This window comes from Rhinolophus ferrumequinum, chromosome 8 (assembly GCF_004115265.2).
Source record: "Rhinolophus ferrumequinum isolate MPI-CBG mRhiFer1 chromosome 8, mRhiFer1_v1.p, whole genome shotgun sequence".
Lineage (NCBI taxonomy): Eukaryota > Metazoa > Chordata > Mammalia > Chiroptera > Rhinolophidae > Rhinolophus > Rhinolophus ferrumequinum.
The window spans coordinates 30,476,461-30,496,253 of record NC_046291.1 but is presented as its reverse complement, the minus strand read 5'-3'; the positions used below and the strand labels follow the sequence as shown (position 1 = coordinate 30,496,253).

Sequence of the window (19,793 nt, the reverse complement as noted above, 5' to 3'; positions counted from 1 at the left end):
AACTACCTTATGACTCAGCAATTCCACTTCTGGGTGTTTATCCAAAGAAATCCAAAACCCTAATTCGAAAAGATATATGCACCCCTAGGTTCACTGCAGCATTATTTACAATAGCCAAGATATGAAACCAACCTAAGTGTCCATCAATAGATGACTGGATAAAGAAGATGTGGTACATATGTACAATGTGATTTTACTCTGCTATAAAAAAAAAGAATGAAATCTTACCATTTGCGACAACTTGGATAGACCTAGAAGATATTATGCTAAGTGAAATAAGTCAGGCTGAGAAAGACAAATACCATGTGATCTCACGTACATGTGAAATCTAAAGAACAAAATTAAAAAACAAAACAGAAACAGACTCATACAGAGAACCGATCATTGCCAGATGTGAGAGAGGTTGGAGGGCTGAGTAAAAGAAGTGAAGGGATTAAGAAATACAAATTGGTAGTTACAAATTAGTCATGCGGAGTAAAGTACAGCATAGGGAATATAGTCAGAAATGTTGCCACAAGTATGTGTAGTGCCAGATGGGTACTAGATTAATGAGGACATCACTGCATAAATTATATAAATGTCTAACCACTATGCTGTACACCTGAAATTAATATAAAATAATATTGAATGTCAACTGTAAATGAAATAAATAAATAAATAACCCCATCAGAAAAAAAATGAAAGAAAGTTGAAAGCTGCCAATCGCATTTAATTAGAAATGTTTCTGGACTAGCTACGGTGGGAAGGGTTCTGAAAGCACATCTAGACCAAGTGGGGAAGAGGATCTTCCTCAGTTAGCCAGGTCTAGGTGATGCCAGGTACTTGCTGTCTCTGGACTGAGGCACTGTCACACAGTGAGCTTGCCTTAAGGTAATGGGTTGACTCCAATGATAGCATGCCAGGACTCCACACACTCATGAAGAAAGTGTTGGGTAACAGAAGGTTCTTGCCTCCTCTCCTGAAATCAGACCACTTGAGCAGCTACCTGTTTCACCCATATGTGAGGCTAAGTCCTGCGCATTACTTTAGTTGAAAGAATAAGAACTGTTTAATTTTATCTACAGATAGCTAACTAGAGATATTCAGAAAGATCAAATGATATTTTCCTTTTTATCAAGGAATCGGCCTATCCACTTGCAAGTGCTTTAATCCAAGAGCTCTTGGTTTTAATTTATGCTTTGCCATTTACTTTCTGCATGGCCCTGAGCTACTTATCTTACCGATCTTTATCTGTAAAGTGGTTGCCTTGGCTTGATCACTACCTTCCAATGTGTACTTGGGGAGAATGTAGGAACGGTAGAGAAGCACTGAGTGAATACAACACCTCACACCTCCAATTTAGAGCACAGAACAAACTTGTTCAAATGATTTCCTATGAGAAGACATTTCTTCAAATAAAATAAAAGGTGGGAAAACTGGGATGTGTCAGAAAGCACACTTCTATCTCTCCTTGAGAAGAAGGAAATCCATCCAGGATATATTCCTGGGGCTGAGGCAGTGTGCAGAGTGTGTTTAAGCTTAGATGGTTGTTTATGGTTTTCACACTGAGATCCTCCAACTTCAGAGAAAGCAAGAAGAGGTGTGGACCATGCATGGAGCAGGCTTCGAAGCCAGGATTGGTGGGAGGCAGAGTGAGGTATCAGGTAAGAGGCTGGACCACACAGGTGCCCTAGACTTAAAAAGCCAGGAAACCAGAGACTCCACCTCCTGCCCTGCTCTCTGGGACTCTAAGCAGCCAGCTTCCACACAAGGAAGGATTTCAGTGCTTGGACCAAACGAAATCCTTTGAGCTCAATTCCGTGGCTGGTGCCAAAGTACATTCTCACCTAAAGTTGTAAGGCAAAGCCTATTTACAAGTGCAATGCCTTGCCCACCAAGATCAGATGAGTTGGTTTTCTTCGTGAACGGGAGGAAGGTAAGTGTTGGGTATTGCTACCATGGTTTGCAGAGACAGCAGGAAACTACTAGCTTGAGGGGAGTGCTTGTGGCCCATTTGGGTTAAAACTCCTGCAGCCAGGGACAAGAAGCCAAGGACTGGGAACCCATACTAATTTGGCCTGTTGCCCACTCAGCCAGGGCACACCCTCTGGGAATATGGGGAAGTGGTAAAGCATTGAGGTTAATGGCATGTGCCTTGGTGTCAGTCTTTGTTCCAATACAGTTCTGGTATTTACTGTATAAACTTATACAAGTTACTTCTCCCTGAGCCTCACAGTACCTATCTTAAAATCCACTTCCTAAAGTGATTGTCAAGATTAAAAGAGAGAGACCTCTCAGATTAGAAATCCTCTAAATGCTTATAAATCACTGACTAGCACTGAGGCTGATATACCAGGAGCACTTTACCTGGTAACATATTTTGATCCTTAAACTCAGGAGGACAAGAAACAGAGCTTTCTTTATTTTTCTATTTATCAACTTAATTTTTCTGTTGAGTCTCCATTACACCGAATTGGTTGAAATGTAATTGCAGTCAGTCTTAAATCCCTTCTTTCCCTGGGTTACAGCTACATACTAAGAGGAATGTATGTGACAAAGAGAAGGGGCTCTTCCTTTGCCACTTTTCCCTGGCGTCCTCCCCTCCAGTCCTCACCAACAGGCCACTAGTTAAGCCTCTGTGTTCTCTCCCAGCTCCCCTCAGCTACTGAGTAGCTATCTGTCACTCAAGGGAACCATTCTATAGCTCCCAAGACAGATGGTTTCTCTGGGGTCTCATTACCTTTCCTCCAGGGCCCCTCAGCCCTCGGATCCCACAACAAACCTAATTGGGATTTGGTCATGTCCACCTCACCGCCTGCCCCAGAGCTTGACTCAAGAAAGGAGATAGAACATAGAGCCTCTAAGTTCTCATTATTTCCCTTTTAACTCTCTCTGCTGTATCCAGTCTCCATGGCCAGCAGCCACCATACTAGCTTACAAAACTATCACCTATGAGCTGAGTCCTTACTCCCTTGTTCCATTGCTGTAGACTTGGAAAGTTCTTTCCTCTATTTTCTATTCCATGTCCCTTCTGAGTCATGAGTCCAGAATGAAGTAGCTAGATCCAGAAGAGGGAATAAGTCAAGGGTTGGAGGAAATACAGCTGTGTGTGTGGTAGGGGTAAGAGTCAGCTAGATAACAAAAATATTGTCCAACCACATTCTCAGTAAATGTTTTTAAAGGACCTGGGATGGGAGAGTAAGGGCAGGCAGAGGAGGGGTCTTCTTTTGTTAATTAGGAGCCCCCTAGAGATCTAGAAAGCAGTTGAATTTAAACTTGGAAGCATCTTCCGGTTCTTTTTTATTCTTTGTGGTCTACACAAGTTCATATTTTTCTTCTGGGGAGAAAGGAAGAACCTAACACGAGTAGCCCACTATATCTTTCTTTCCTCTGATGCAAGGGAATTACTGGAAGTGTTTGAAGGACACCTCAAGTTAAAGTCAAAGGAAATATCCTCAAATAAGCACCAAAGAAGGTCCCTCCATGGCTTTCAGTGCTAAATCCTCCACTTTTCAAGGTGAAGGAGGCAGGAATTCTAGTGTTCCACCTGGTGTCCTGAGCTGGGGCTACAAGGCTCCCCATCAGCAACTCTGCCAATGAGGGGATTCGCTCACTCTAGGGCCTCTCCAGAATGACGGCAACCAGCAACTCTCCCCTTTTCGCCACCAACTCTTAAGATCCCCAATGTTATCACATGTACTTCCTATTAGAGGTGTCTTAGGGGTACCAGAATAGAAACTAACTCTCTCTCTCTCTCTCTCTCTCTCTCTCTCTCTCTCTCTCTCTCTCACACACACACACACACACACACACACACACACACACAGACACACACACACCAACCAGGTCTCTTCCCAATTCAAAATATTTCAAGAGCACACAAGATTGGGTTAGAAGATTCCACAGAAATAAATAATGGAGCAAACATGAAGAATATAGCTTCCAGTGTACCTTTACACAGCAGTAGTTCTAGCTGTCATCACATCACATAGAAAACCACTGTTGCCACAGTTGTTTGGTGAGTCTCCTATATATATATGTGAAGACTGTTTGCCCTCAGATCACAAGAAAGCAGAGGCAGATGAAATTGGACCTAATATTATACCCCAATCCCTAAATCCAGTAGGCCATGACAGTCGTTCCACTGGGTCACTGATTCAGTCCCCATAATACTCTCTTTTTTGTTTCCAACACAGGTGATAGAAAGGAATGCGGACCCGGAAGTCACTCTGCTGACCTTCTTACGAAAGAACTGAATCCTTTTGATTCAAGTCTTTGCCGTGTATATGTTTGCTTTAAAACTTAGGCCAGCTGTGATTATAAAAACTAATCAAACTCTCCGGCCCCAGTCAGCCCCCTTGGCGCTTGCTCTCTCTTTGCTCTTGGCAATGGTTTAAAGGATGTTAACTGGGCTATTTAGAGAGGATGAAATTTCCCCAGAGTTTCTTATATCTTGGCTTAATAGCAGTGAAATAGAAGCTAAGCTCTTCAGCACTATTTACTCCTTTCAGGACCTTCCAGATCCCAGGAGGGTAGTCATGTAATAGAGGCTCATGTTGCATGTACCCTGCCCTGGAGGGAAACCAGATTCTCCAGATTCAGGAAGAACATGTGTCATAGGAAAAGATTGCCTTTCCCTACATCTGTTTCCTTACAATAGATTTCCCCCCACCATTTTACATATCGATGGCAAACATATTTTAATTGATAAATCAAACGGATTTCTCAGAGACCAAAAAAAAAAAAAAAGAAATTAAAAATAGAGAGATTGGCCCCTGGACAAGTTTTGGTTAAAAGCCCACATGGTTTTTAATTAGTTGTCAATGTTTAAAAATTAGGAAATTTCGTATTTTTAAAAACCTTTTAACAGTTCTATTTTTTAATAATTTTTTACTTTTCAATTATAGTTGACATACAATATTATATTAGCTTCACATAATGATTAGGTATTTATATTACTTGTGAAGTGATCACCCCAATAAATCTAGCACCCAGAGGACACCATACATAGTTATTAAAATATTATTGACTATATTCCCTATGCTATAGTTAACATCCCCATGACTACTTTGTAACTACCAATTTGTGCTTCTTAATCGTTTCCCCTTTTTTCACCCATCCCCACAACCCCCCACCCCCTCCCCAATCTGGCAACCATCAAAATGTTCCCTGTATCTATGAGTTTGAAGAAATGTCATATTTTTAAAATCGAGATTTTATTCAGCTTCTCACGAAATGGGCATCCCTGCGTGGCTACAGGCTTGCTCGGAGCTGAGTAAGGACTGTCCCTAGTCACCTGTGCAAAGTGGGGTGTGAGCTTCCAGTTATACCCAGCCCACTCCACTTATTTACATAACCTCTCTGATAAGCATTTGAGGTTATACTTAAATGAATAAGCTCTATGGCTTTAAAAAAAAAAGTCAGTGATTCCAAAATCTTCTTAGCCAGTCTAATTAAGTACATCCAACCCCCTAAATTTTGTGGAAATGGACCACAATTAGGGAGAGAAATGACTCAAGAGAGGGGGCAAAAGCTGAGTGTTGATTTGGGATTGAACCTGGGTCAAGCAGAAGTAGAGGAACACTCAAGGTGGGATATGAAAATAAGGGTGGGAGTTTTCTCCAAAGGCCTCGCTTGCATTCAAATGCAATGCAGATTACTGGCAAACCTAGCAATACATTGAACTGCTAAAAATAAGTTCTTCTCTTCCAATTACATGATTGGAACCCAGAAGAATACCTATAACGACATAAGGTTTTTCAAAGAGCTTTTACTCTGACACCCATTATCTGACAAAATGCTTACGATAAGCCTGTGAAGATAAAGGCATTATTACTTTTCATCTTTGCAAGAAAACAGGCAGGGAGAGTTTAATACAATCAGTGTCACACAGTCGATAAGATGTGGAATGGCTTTTACTAAGAGCTAGAGGCAGGCAAATGACTTCTCAGACCTGCACCCCGCCCCCTAAGAAGACTTCCCTTACTGGTGACACCCTGAGGAGGCAGCTGTAATGGAGGCAACATGTCCACCTTGGCATCTGTTCCTTGACCACCCCCTTCCAGTACGCCTCACAGGAACCAAGTACGCATGCGGAACAGGAAGCTGTGGTGCCTGCACTGTGATGGTGTCTAAGCATGACCCCATGTCCAAGAAGATAAGGTATCCTGCCCAGAAGCCCAGAGGCCAGAGGAAGGCTTTGTTTCTTTGCCAGGCTTGCATTCTCATCTCACAGCTGAAGAAGATCTCTAAGGACCTCCCAGTCTCCTGATTCTCACTATCTCTGCATCTCAGACACCTCTGAAAATCTGATAAAAGTTATGAGCCCTCTATTCAAACAATGCAGAAACTAATTGCATGTGGCACGCAGTTGCAAGGTAGATCATGGATCTGCCAAGGCCCATCTATGCATCCCAGGTTAAGCAACTCCAATTTAGGCCAACTTTCATCTTACAGATGTGGAAACTGAGGCTCAAAAATATGTAGTGACTTGTTCAAGGTCCTACAACTAGAAAGCCATAGAAAAAGGACTTGAACGCACTTTTTCTGGCTCTAACACTAGTGCTCTTTCTACGGTTGGGCTGGACCAATCCTGCAGAGCTGGGTCCTGGGCCATGTTTCTATCCTTAAATTAAGGGCAAGATTCCAGGACTTAGGCTGCACCCAAATCCACTGGCCCAAGAAATCAAGAAATCGCCTCAGAACTCAAGCCATCCAACACTGTTAAGTGACCTTATACAGGGAGTTTAAAATTAACAAGCATAAAAAATTTCATGAATATGGGCTAAAGACGTAGGTGTGCCTTTTACCTGTTATGGGTCAGTGTCCTAATGAATACCCATTGAGGTCCAACCCTATTCCTGGTGTCACGAGTCCATTCCCATTGCATCCAGACCCAGGTGATTCTGTTCTGGGCTTGGAACATTTTTCTGAAGTTCAGAATGCCCATTTTCCCTCCGAGGATCACCGTTTCTTATAGATAGTGCAGAGTCAGCAGAGAGGACTCTAATTAAATTATTTCTCCCTGTCACCCCTCCAGTTCCCCGTCTCCCAGGCTGAATGATAGGCTTGGGGGGGTTTCTGCTGCCCTTCTTGGTTCCCAAGTTCCCCATGAGTCAGGTCTGTGTTATTCCCTTTGACTTCCCTTGTGCTTTTCATTCAAAGACACTTCTCCATCACCGCGTGCCTGGTGCCCATCTGCTCTCTATATGGAGCTGCTGTCACCACTGTGGAAGGAGTTGGAAGCATCAAAACCAAACTTCACCCTGTGCAGGTAAGAGCACATGCTAATATTCTCACTTCTTAACTTTATCTTTTAAACAAGTGTTGAGTTGACTGCGCTACCTGAGGCTTCCAGGCTGTGGTCAGATAAGTGGAAGTTTGGGCTGCATACTGACCAAGATGATAGCTGTTAAGTGACTTAAAAGAAATCTGGAAATCCATCCACATTTTATTAAATGATCATCTTTTTCCTACTTTTTCTACTTGAATGATAAATAGGATTATCAAAACATTAATACCTATTGGACTATGGGACAGAACAAATAAATGTGTCTGAGACTTACAGGATACAATTCAGGACTATTCCCTGTGGCAAGGTCTTCAAAGTAAAATCAGAATTGAGGGTGACTGCACCAGAGCATGAGGACAATCATTTCTCCAAAGCTTGATGTGAAGCAGGAACACAGAGGCTGGTTTTAGGAGTACTGTGACATGTGTTGGCAGAAACACATTGATCCCTTTGTCATTGCTGCAGGGGTTTGGAAAGCCATAGGCCCAGATCCACCAACACTGCAAGTCCTTCCAAGCAGGAAGAGCCTAGTTTTAACCCCATGAGAATCAATTCCAGGAAGGTCAGCCAAAGCAAAGGACCCAACAGAGTTCAATAGAGTCTTCGAGAAAGTCAGAGAGGATGTTTACACCTAGGTCAATAAATACAGCCTCTAGGACTATATTACATTGTGAAATCTAGAGCAGGGTTCCCCAAACTTCAATGTGCCTAAGCGTCAGCTGGGAGCTTATGTACAATGCAGGTTCTGAGTCAGATTTGCAGGCCTGAGGTCCTGTATTTCCTACAAGCTCCAAGGTGGAACTGACAATACTGGTCCATGGACCACATTTTAAATATAATAGCAAGAATCTGGAACACAGACCAAACTCTTGGAACTTTGAGAGTAGAGCTCCTTTTGAGCCAACACAAAAGAATTGAAAAAAGTAACATGAGGTTAATAGTACATCGTCTCCACGTGAATCACAGAGATGGCCCTATGGTCAGAACTAAGCTAGGAAAGATGAGGAGGTGTTCAAGAAAATTGTTTTTGAAAACTTACAGCACTTTCCTTATAATCACTGATTTCTGGAGAATTCTTTTCACTCTGGAAATGGAGGCTGTGTGCCGTTCATTCCTAATTAGAAGGACTTGGGCATTTGAGCTTAAGAAGTGATTATAATGACAGAAAAGGGCTCTGACCACCTCTTCCAGGAGCAGGGTAGGAAAGGGGACACTGGCCATCTCTGGTTGAGAAAAGGAGGGCACTGCTCAGGGAGTGCGTTCTCCCCTGACAAGGCAGATGCAGGGCAAAAACCCTGATGAGAGGTGGCAGCAAGAACGCAGGGCCTGTAACCAGGCACGTGTCCTTCCAGGAAAGGATCGCCAAGAGCCACGGCACCCAGTGTGGGTTCTGCACCCCCGGGATGGTGATGTCCATCTACACGCTGCTCAGGAACCACCCGCAGCCCTCAGAGGATCAGCTCATGGAAGCCCTGGGAGGTAGGTCTGACATGGAGAAAACACACCATCCCCCCCAGGCCAGGCGGGAAGTGCGCCGCAGGCTGCCTCACGCCACACACATCCTCATCCCAGCCCGACTCAGAGACACCCCGCGGTTGTTTCTAAAGTAGCTACAGTTCACCCAGGAGAGAGAATATCAAGCTGTACCCTGCTGATCAGAGCCCTTACTGGAGCAAACTGCACAGAACTAACACAGTGCACGTAGGCCACACCCCCATCTTGACACCCCACTTCTCTATCCACTGACTTATTTGGCTGCCTTCACTAGGGTTGTTGTAACAAAGTACCACAAACTGGGTGGGCTGAAACAACAGGAATTTATTCTGTCAGTTTTGGAGGCTAAAAGTCTGAAATCAAGGTGTCAGCGGGGTCACGTTCCCTCTGAAGGCTCTGGAGGATTTTTCCTTGCCTCTTTAGCTTCTGGTGGTTGACAGCTGTCCTGGCATTCCTCGGCTTATACATTCATCACTCCGATCTCTACCTCCATCTTCTCATGGTCTCCTCTCCTTCCCCTCTTTTTATAAGGGCACCAGTTACTGGATTAGGACCCACTCTCATTCCGTAGGACCTCAATTTAACTTGAGGACATCTACAGAGATGCTATTTCCAAATAAAGTCACACTCACAGGCTCCCGAGTTTAGGACCCCAAGATATCTTTTGGGGGGACACATGTCAACCCATAACAGCACCCTGCACATATTGAAAGGATCCTTTAAATATTGCAGTGGGTTTAAGTTACTAAAGAGGAATTCTTAAATATCCCTTTTTCAAGATTAATAAACATTGTTTTCAGGTGTCAATAATCCTTAAACAAGTCATCTGTTAGATACACAAATTCTTAGACTGAGGCCTGAAGGGTGAGCACAGATACTCTCTTCATCTTCCAGTTGCCAGTAGACTTCCTTTACTCTCTCTGCTCCGTTACAGAAAATCAGATCAATTCGTCTAAAATCTCCATTTTCCTTAGTTTCTCCCATATGTGACGTCCTTCAACAGCTCCTTACCCCTCAAACATGGCCAAGCCTACCTTCCTTCACCACGCATTCAGTGAAGTCCACTGGCCTCACTAACCCATGCTTCCTCCTCTGCTACATGACTCCCCGCTGGCCAGTCTCCTCTCAACTTGCAATTCCTCTGCACGTTCCCAGTTCTGCCCCTTGGCTCACGCTGTTCTGGGAATCCTGAATGCCCCTCTCCTGCTCTCCACCAGTCCATTGTTTGCTCATCCTTCAAGCCCAGGCTTCTTTGTGAAGCCTTCCTGAATGCTCTCTGTTGCACCCTGACCATCCGCTATCCCCACCCTTATGCCTTCATCCTTGGAAACCTGAGGCTCTCAAATTTTACCATGCAATGGAATTACCGACAGTCTCTTAAATGCAGATTCCTGAGCCTGTCCCCAGACGTTCTGATTCAGAAGAATTGGAGAAGGGCCAGAGATCTGCATTCTTAACAGTATCTTAGGAAATTCTGATGTACTGATCTAAAAGCCACAGAGAAGCACTGCTAACAAACTGCCCAGAGCATGACATTTTGCTCACATAGCGCCTCAGAAATGGCCTATATTTTCTGTGTTATAGGATGCCCTGTATCTTACATAGCTTCTGAAATATAGTTGTTGTTAATAGAAACATGTTGAATGAATGAGCTCATCAGATAGACTATCATCTCTTTAGGACAGAGAATAAAACTGGAATTCAGGTGGTGGAAAAGATAATATTCTCAGAAGAGAAAAAAAAAAGCATCGAACAGTCTGGAAGATATTTAACACTCTAAAAAAAAAAAAAACTAAAAAAAAAACAAACCTGGGTCTGTTTTAACCTTCAAAAGAAACCAGTAAACATAAATCCTGCTGAGAATCATGCTTCTTTTCTGATTAGGTAATCTTTGCCGTTGCACTGGGTATCGGCCGATTCTCGAGAGTGGAAGGACATTCTGTGTGGTGAGTAGGTGACTGTGGGGACACCCTACAGAGCAAAAGTGACAGTGATAGCTGGTCAAGGCTGGAACTATAGGAGTTTAATTGTTTTTAGACCATCTAAACAGACTATAAGGAGACCAAGTGAGTTGGCCCCTACTGACTCACGGGAGTTGTAGCTATCGGTTGAGAATAGGGTGAACGTTACACCTTTTTTGATGTTCCATGTCCCACCACAGAGAGAAGTCAGGTGATCTAACCAGCCATCAGACATCTTCTATGACCAGTTAAGCGAGGCATCAGGACAGGTCGGGTACCAGGACTCCAGCAAACCCAAGAGGACAAGCAAAGGCCTGGAGTTAGCTTTGAGGAGGCAAGGTTTGTCCCAGGAATCCAGACCATCCAGAAAATGTGAGCAGATAAAGAAGCCAAACATGCAGACTGGAATCCAACATTCACCCCAAGTACAAGAGCACAAGGAGTTTCCTCTACAAAATGGGAATACCTCACTGGGCTGCTGTGGAGATCAAATGAGCACTATGGCCGAGCATGTAGCAAAGTCTTGCTTGGCACTTAGTGAGAATTCAACAAATGGTGACTACCGTTACTGAGGATGCTGTTGATGCTATAAATAGCATTTGACCGGGAGACCAAACAGGCACACCTGGTCGCCCTCTGCTGAGGGTGGGACAATATAGGCAGTACCACCCTTAGACCCAAGCAAGGGGGACCTCACACTTTGAAGGGTCCCTCGCTGGTCATCCTCCAGCCTTTCTTAGGAGGCCATGGGGCCAAAGTGACTTGTTCACCTGGAGCCTTCACCTCTTTCTAGACCAGTCTCCAGGTACGGCCTTGATCTCACTCCCAGGCCTGACACAAGCCTCTTCCCAAGTCCATCTCTCTAAAGCATAGCAGCCAGTGTGTGCACCTCTAGGAAAAGGATGGGCAACCACTGCCTGTTTGTGGAGGAATGGACAGAGCTTGGACATTCAGGCTGGGGTGCTCACAAGTGTTTGAGGCCCCTCACAGTACAGAACAGAGCCCAGGTGGGGCGAGAAGGGCAGAAGGGGGCCTCCATTTGTTCTTTTGCCCCAGGTCTACAAATAGGAAAGGTGGGGAAGCATATCCCATTCGCAGAGCCAGGCTGCTCCCCCTTACAGGCACGTCCCAGACTTCTGCCACACGGGGGAGCCAAGTTGACAAGCTGAGAAATAAAATGAATAGCTTGTAAACCCATCAAACTGCTGATGTAAAAGGAAAAGCACTTGTGAAATACAAATAAAGCAAGTTAAAGGTAACCTCTCTCCCTCTGGAATGTAGGTGTAATCTACCTTCCTAGGCACAGACTCTGGGAATAAAGGCAAAACTATGGTAAGAGACCCACCCTGCAGCCAGCAGATCCCCGTAACTTTAAGGAACCAGGTACCCCAGCAGGGATACGTGAGGCTCCTACCTACTAGACCAAAGGAAGACTGGGTTTTTCTGTATCATGGACTCATGGCCCATCCAGAAAGCTCTCAGAGCTTTGAGTAAGAAAGAAAATGCTGTTAGCTTGGCCTACCTGTTTTGCTTCTTGGACAGAATTAGGAAGATGGCAGCCTGAAACATTTGGGCAGAAACAGAGAACTGGGGTATCTGGAAGAAAGTATTTTACTAAATTATTATGGAAAAAATATATAAGGGAGAAGATACAAGAGGTGAGTTTGGAGGAAATGGGAAATAAAAGAGCTGGCAAATGGAAATCTGCTTTAAAATTAATTGATTGCCCATCAGTTCCCAGTCAGTCCTACATACATCCCAGACGTCTGATTACCAAAATTAGTTTTTCATCTTTCTTTATTTCTTTCCTTTTTCTATTTTTTTAAGGTCCTTATATAAATGATAATATTCAATGCTGTTGAGTCTTATATATGCTAAAGAATGGATAAATTGTTATTGCCTAAAAAGCATTTATCAATTAATTCTACCACTAGGAATCCACCTAAGAAAAAACTCAGAGATGTACACAAAGCTATACATGTAATGAACAGAAATGTTTATTATAATGTTGTTTATAGTTATAATGCAGGAAAAACCTATGTATACATCAACAGCAAATTTTATAAATATATAGCTATATATAGATATATAGATATATCCAGAAGTTGTATTATTATCCAATCATCAAAATTGTATTTTAGAGATGTTTCAATGATATGGAAAAAGACAATATAAATGAACAAATAGGCAAAATAAAAAGGATACTGTATTATAAATATATATTATATCAAAATATAGGAATAGGGTAATGATAGTTTCTTTTATGCTTCTCTATATTCTATATTATTGTTTTATATTAAATTATATATTTTGTATATGTTACATATAAGAGTATATCATTTATAACTCCATATGTATCATTTTACTTTAAAAATAAAGCAAAAGAAAAAAGATCTTACAATTATCCGTGTTGCGACAGAAACCACCTACCTGGTGACTAAAACATCTGGAGTAACTAAAGTGACTAAAAACATCTGGAGTCTCATTTAAATTGCCAAGGCCTTCAAGGCACACACCCATTTACCTATCAAAAAGTTTTTCATCTTAAAGCATTTCACCTTCCTAGGAGTCAAATGGCTGTCAACAGAAAGGAACAGGAAAATGCTGCTTGGACCAGGGAGAAAATGATTCTTTCTCACATGGCAAAAGCAGTGACGTGAGTCCCTTTGTTTGTTTTGTCTTCTCCCTGAGAGTAGTACTGAATGCTGGCCCAGTGTTGAAACTATGCTTGTTAGTTCTGATGGTCATTGTCTGCTTTACCTACGAGGATCCAAAGCACCTGCACGAATAAACCACTTTTCATTTGGGAGCTGGGTAAAGTGGTGATTCAAAGCCTGAGCTCTTAGTTTCCCCTTCATTCTCTTGGAAGGCTGGAACAACAAAACAAAAACCTGTTCAGACAAGAGACAAAAAGACCTACCCCAGCAATGATAAGTCCTGTCCTCAGGTGGAAATGGGTTTCTGTGCCAGGGCCTACTCACACAGTTGTCCTCTACCACTGTGTTTCCTCCTTTGTTAGAGAGAGGGCACTGCAACCTCAGGAAGGCTGAGGAGCCCATCCAAATTCACGTGGCAAGTTCATGGCTCTACAGATGGGAGATCCAGCCTGAAACATTCCAATCCCTGGCTTTGCTCTCTCAGAGATACTAGTTTCCAAAAAAGACCCACTGCCAAGTTCTTAAGTGAATTATTTAGAGAGCTGGAATACAGGATAAAATAGAGTCAGCTCCCCATAGCCAAGGAAATCTGAGAGAACAGAGTTGGCCTTAGAGAAAACTGAGTCCATCACCTCCCTCCTATATCTATTTCTATCCCTCAGCCCTCCCTTGTTCCCGTTCTTGGCCTCCCACTGTCACCATATTTTGGTCTGAAGAGGGCATGCAATAGAACAGAAGATTGTTGCAAAGGAAAATGGGCTGCACCCCTATGACCGTTTCACAGAGGATCAGTGCCTTGGAGGAATGAATACATTGTAAAGCCTGAGTCTCAATTTTGTGGCCTCAGGAATTCAATCTGGGCAGAGACTGGGCTCGGGAAACCACTTGACTCACTTGAACCAAACTCAAAAGAACATGATATTTAAACTGGAAAGTGCCCTGATATTCTTTTATAAAGAGAAACACAATTATAAAGTAGATCTCTTGATCACTGAACACATGTCCTTTCCCTATAGGAAAATACACATAGGAAGCCACAATATGAGAAGGTTGCTTGGTGAGCATGGATGCAGACCAGTTGAATGATCTTAAGGATGACATCATAGATATTCCCTTTTTCTACCAGGGTAGACCTGCTGGCTGGCAGGTGTCTGCCCCCAGACCTCCCCTTCTCTTTAAGCTATGTTCATATCTTCCATTGGATAACTGTTACACCTTGGCCTAAGGCTTGTGAAGGGGAACTTTTACTTCCTCATTGTGTTTGTTTTACATTTTAATTCTCAGACACATCTTATTTCTAGGTTTTAGAGATATACTACATTATTGCTCCCAGGTACTGCCAACACTTCTAATTCCCAACTAACACAAAAAAACTGGTCATTGAGATGTTGGCCAGCAATGCTTCAATCTGGAGTCTTACTAAGAACCTTTACAAGGAACAGTTGCAAGTTTTCTTTCTATTGTAGATCCCGGGAAGACCTCAGAGAGATAGAAAAAGATGAGTATTGGATATGTGTCAGGCCATTTCACCTAATTGTCACAATTACCCTTCAAAACATGCATATTTCCATTTAATCTTTAGAAAGGTGAAGTCCCTTTCCATAGGAAGGGTCAGAGTAGTGTCAGAGCTGGGAATGAACCCCGATCTGCCTGCTCCCAGGAGAGTATTTCCACGCCCTTCTCTATCACGCAGACCTCTAACCCTGCTACCCACAGTTCTATCCCAATTTCCCCTACCTCTTCAGGAATGTTTTCAGGGAATAAGTGTGTCCAAAGCTAAAACATGTTTGATTCAGACAAAATTACAATTTGAGTAGCTTTTCCCTGTGTCTTAGTTTCCTACTCAGTAAATGGAGACGATAATTTACTTTCTTTGTACAGTTGTGAGGATTAAATAAATTTCTAATATAAATAAATGCACTTGGAAAGTAAGCACTCCATCAATGTTAACTACTGTTATTAAATTTAGTGGGGTATATATGTGTGTTTACACATGGGCATATATGTTTAGTCATTTTTACTTAAGCTACAGGACTTTTCAGAGCTTTTAGCAATTTGAATCTCTATTTGACAAATGAGAAAATAGTTGGGGCACAGTGGAGAGGATTTCCCAAACTTATTTGACCTCTGATAGTTTTCATAGACTGTCTTTATATTTCATGGGGTACTGTTTAAAGTCTCTCACAGGATACGCTTTCCTTTAGTATCATACGTATTAATGGAAAAATCAGTATTTTTTTCACAACAAAATTTTTACTTAAAACAATTTGGTTTAAACTATTTCCCTGTACAAGGAGAATGGGAGAATTATAACTATGTTCATTTTGTCTAATTAATGTAAATAATTATACTGCTGTTTCCAGTTCAGCTGGGCTGACAGGGCCATCTTCTTCTGCTCTTTATAAAGATTTCCACGGATTTATTTATGAAAGACGAGTTCCAGCCCTTGGACCCTACCCAGGATCTCATATTTCCCCCAGAACTCTTGGTAAGATGAATTGAGTGTTTTATGTGCTTATTTAAATGTCACTGGTTATAAACTCAGTTTTCTGAAACCACTCTTTCCTTCCTGTGAAATTGTCAAATTATGGAAATGTTTGATCAGATCAAGATGCTTTTCCCTGCCCGGCTCACCAAGTCTCGGCTGATGCCCTGGACACATTCCCCAAAGCCTCAGCTGAGGCTATTTTTTAAACAATATCACCCTTACTCTCATCATTGTCATCTAGAATGTGTCCCAGTGGACTGTCCCAAGTGATAACAGCTTTGTTCAGCTTCTAACTTGGTCTTTCCAGCCACACCAGTACATTTACCCCAAGGAGCACTTCCAGCCCCACTCCCCACCCCCCATTTCTCACCCTTCTCCCTACCAGCATTTCTATCTTCCTTCTCAGGCATCCAGTGATCCCACTCTATAAAACATCTAATTCTGAAAGGGGTTCTGATATGTTTACCCATGCATTCAGTAAGTCCAGCAACTTATTCATCAGGCAACATGCCAGGCACTGTTCTAGGTACTGAATATACAACAGGAAACAAAACTAACACAAAGACGTCAAGGAGGTTGTAATCTGGTGGGAGAGACCAACAATAAGCAGGGTAATGGATGAGAGATATAGTGTGTCAGGAAGTGAGAAAGAGAAAAATAAAATGGATAAGGGGGAAAGGATGCAGGGGTTGCAATGTTAAATATCCAGCCGGGGAAGACTTCTCTGAGAAGGTGTAACAGTTGAAGGAAGTCCTAAGGGAAGTGAGGGAGCAGGCCCTGAAGATATGTGGGGGAAAAACAATCCAGGCAGTGGGCACGACCAAGTGCAAAGGTGCAAGGGGTGGGAGAATGCCCTGATCAGGGGAGAGAGCAGGGCCCAGTGTGGCTGGAAGGGAGGAGTGAGCAGGCAGACCATGCCACACTCAGGGCTTTAGCTCTGTGTGAGACGAGAAGTTCTCAGGAAGCTGGACAGACGAGGGGTATGTTCCTATCAATGTTGTAATGGGACATGGGGTCATGCTGGCTGCTAGGATGGGAGTAGCCTGCACAGGGGCCAGGGAAGAAGCAGGGAGCCCAGTCAGGGCACTAATGCCATCCTAAGAAATGGTGGTGATGGACCAGGCTGCCAGCCTGCAGATGGTGAGGAGCGAGTAGAGTCCAGATGTATTTTGGAAGTGCCAACAAGATTTGCTGATGGATGTGATGTGGAGTGTGGGAGAGAGAGAGGGAGCTCACTCTGGGCTTTAGGTAGCTGGAAAGGGAAGTGGCCATTAATGGAGAAAGGGAAGACCTCCCGAGGAGCAGGCTATGTTTCCTTTGTGGGGATCCTTTGCAGGGGTTTGGAAGGGGATGGGATATGAGGATCTTGTTTTTGGACATGTTAAGTTTGAGATGCCTGTTAATACATCTAAGAGGAGACATCGAATACTCATTCAGATATATGAGTTTGGATTTTAAAAGAAAAGTCGAGGCTGAACATATCAACTTAGGGAGCATTAGTATAATTCTGATTTTTAAGGCATGATACTAAATTATATTATTATAATCTATACTGAAAAGCCAATTACAGGTGCAAGTTCCTATTGTCTCTTGTCTCCAAAAAACTACATGTAAACAAGTCTTAAGCTAAAATTGTAAAATATCTAATTATGGAAATTCAGACATTAGCCAACGTATGTAGTGAGTATCTGTTTGGTTAAGTGGACCACAGGGCTCCTGAAATCTGTCTAGGGGAACACACCTCCACCTGGGATCTTGCATAACCCAGGAAGACAGATGTGTGCATGTGCACACACACTTGTCATTTGCACTTAGAGAATGGCAGAGAACCCAGAAAAAAGAACCCTGACCTTCCATGGAGAGAGGGTTACCTGGATCTCCCCTGGGACCCTCAAGGATCTCCTGGAGCTGAAAGTGAAACACCCCGAAGCCCCTCTCATCCTGGGCAACACCTCACTGGGTGAGTGATTACACAGGTTCTCATGCCTCCATTAACGACAAGTTGGACTTACTGTTCCCTACTCTGCTCTCGGTCTACAAACACTTCTTTTTAAGAATAAAAACCTCATCCTTTATAATAAAAATATTATGCTAGTATATTATAAAAATATACTATTATATTATATATTAATACAATAATTACACAGTTATTTATATAACTTTATATTAGGTTGGTGCAAAAGGAATTGTGGTTTTTTGCAATTGTGTTTAACCTTTTAAACTGCAACTACTTTTACACCCAGCTAATATATAATATATATAAATTGTGTATATTAGAACAATAATATAAAAAGTATAATACAAACATTATCATATCATATTAAAATGGTCTCCAAAGTTGGAGACCCTGGGAGTATGCAGGGTAACCCCTTGTGTGGGAAAAAAGTATTAGAGATTTTTTTTTAATCATTTACTTTATCTTGTCCTTTTTTGTATTGTTTTTGTTAATTAGCGAATAGATATAATAGAATTTTATAAAATATGTATGGGTACATTAGCAATGCACACCCAGTTATCATCCCCACCCAGTTTAAGAACGAGAACCTTACCAAGAACTTTGAAGGTCCTGTGGCCCCTCCCAAACCACATCCCCTTTCCTTCCCTTCTTCTCGGAGGTACTCATTAGCCTGAATATGGTGCTGGTCAGTCTCTTCCTTGTTTTTACAGTTTTACCACCTATATCTGAATCCCTAAGCAATACATCATTTAGTTTTGCATATTTTTAAACTTCATACAAATAGACTGACATGGTATTATTCTCCTGCAGACTTATTTTTTGCTCACTCAACATTCTTTAGCTAAGATTCACACACATTTTTGCATGTAACTGTGCTGGATTCCATGGTATGACTATGGCCCAATTTGTTCATTCATTCTGTTGGAAAAGGACATGGAGTGCTTTTCCAGTTTTTGGACTATTACATATATTCTAATATATGTCTCCTGGTGCCTATGCAAGAGTTTTCTAAGAACCTCTCATCCATTTTATTCCTATTTTTATATGCACGTAGTGAGTGTATAAAATAAATACATATACTGGGATAGCATGCATTATAAATTCAATTGGCTGGGTATTTGGCCACTGCTTTCATATCTTTATACAATTATTGTCAGTTTTTAAAATTAGTATCTGAACATTTTCATGAAAAATTTTTAATGCCAAAAAAAAAAAAAAAGGAAAAATGCATTTTCTCTTTCCTAACTCCCTCTAAAATATATATTTACTTTTCAGGGCCTGCAATGAAATCTCAAGGACATTTTCACCCCATTCTCCTCTATCCTGCTAGGATTTCTGAGCTGAGTATGGTGTCTAAAACAAGTGAAGGTGAGTTCATGATGTTCTTATAAAATATCAGTGAACTAATCCCTGTACTAAACTTCCACTTGCCAAATAGTTGGGAAACGCCTCATACATTTGTCTGGTCTGGCCTATTTCCAACTCACTATCATTAATCTGGTGTGATATATATCCCCGCCATGAGACTTTACTATCAAAACCTTTGCACAGAATATGAGGTATCCAGGTGATATCATTCAAGACCTTATAGTCACCTGCAGGATTCTTGCCTGTGAAATGCCATGGTGACCCAGAAACAATAAATTCGCAGTGTCACATTGATGGGAAGACAGCAAGAGAGAACTGGTGCTATCCATGGGTGGCATGGTCAATTCCAGGGACTGAGGATATTTGCGGGGGAAGTAGGAGAAACATTTTCTGGCACTCAACTACTATTTGTCTCCTGGGGACAATAGCAAGAGGCCAAGTGGGGCAAAGACCTGCCTCAGCAAGCGCCCCGGTCACTTACAACATCCTTAAGAGCACACCACATGCAGATATCATCAGGCAAGATGGCACTCACAAAGTAGCAGGGAAACATGTAAGACTTTGCCTTCAAGAGGTATGGCAAGCCTTTGACAAAAGG

General features: G+C 42.4%; 1 protein-coding gene and 1 long non-coding RNA gene across 4 annotated transcripts in view; one reads left to right on the top strand and one right to left on the bottom strand.

Annotated features, from left to right (window-relative positions):
* The window catches only part of LOC117026363 (uncharacterized), a 60,399-nt gene that overhangs the window by 10,242 nt on the left and 30,364 nt on the right, over positions 1-19,793 (bottom strand). The gene's annotated exons all lie outside the window — the stretch shown is intronic.
* The window catches only part of LOC117026362 (aldehyde oxidase 2), a 72,684-nt gene continuing 54,609 nt past the window's right edge, over positions 1,719-19,793 (top strand). For 2 of the 3 annotated variants that reach the window (XM_033113106.1, XM_033113104.1), the window contains exons 1-10: positions 1,719-1,915; positions 4,176-4,233; positions 6,045-6,141; positions 7,144-7,252; positions 8,623-8,749; positions 10,649-10,710; positions 13,292-13,381; positions 15,790-15,870; positions 17,686-17,830; positions 19,103-19,195. In XM_033113106.1, coding sequence (XP_032968997.1) covers positions 1,862-1,915; positions 4,176-4,233; positions 6,045-6,141; positions 7,144-7,252; positions 8,623-8,749; positions 10,649-10,710; positions 13,292-13,381; positions 15,790-15,870; positions 17,686-17,830; positions 19,103-19,195 — 916 coding nt within the window. In that variant the 5' untranslated portion in view covers positions 1,719-1,861. The remainder of the gene's footprint in view (positions 1,916-4,175; positions 4,234-6,044; positions 6,142-7,143; positions 7,253-8,622; positions 8,750-10,648; positions 10,711-13,291; positions 13,382-15,789; positions 15,871-17,685; positions 17,831-19,102; positions 19,196-19,793) is intronic. The other variant, XM_033113105.1, reaches the window with a different exon arrangement.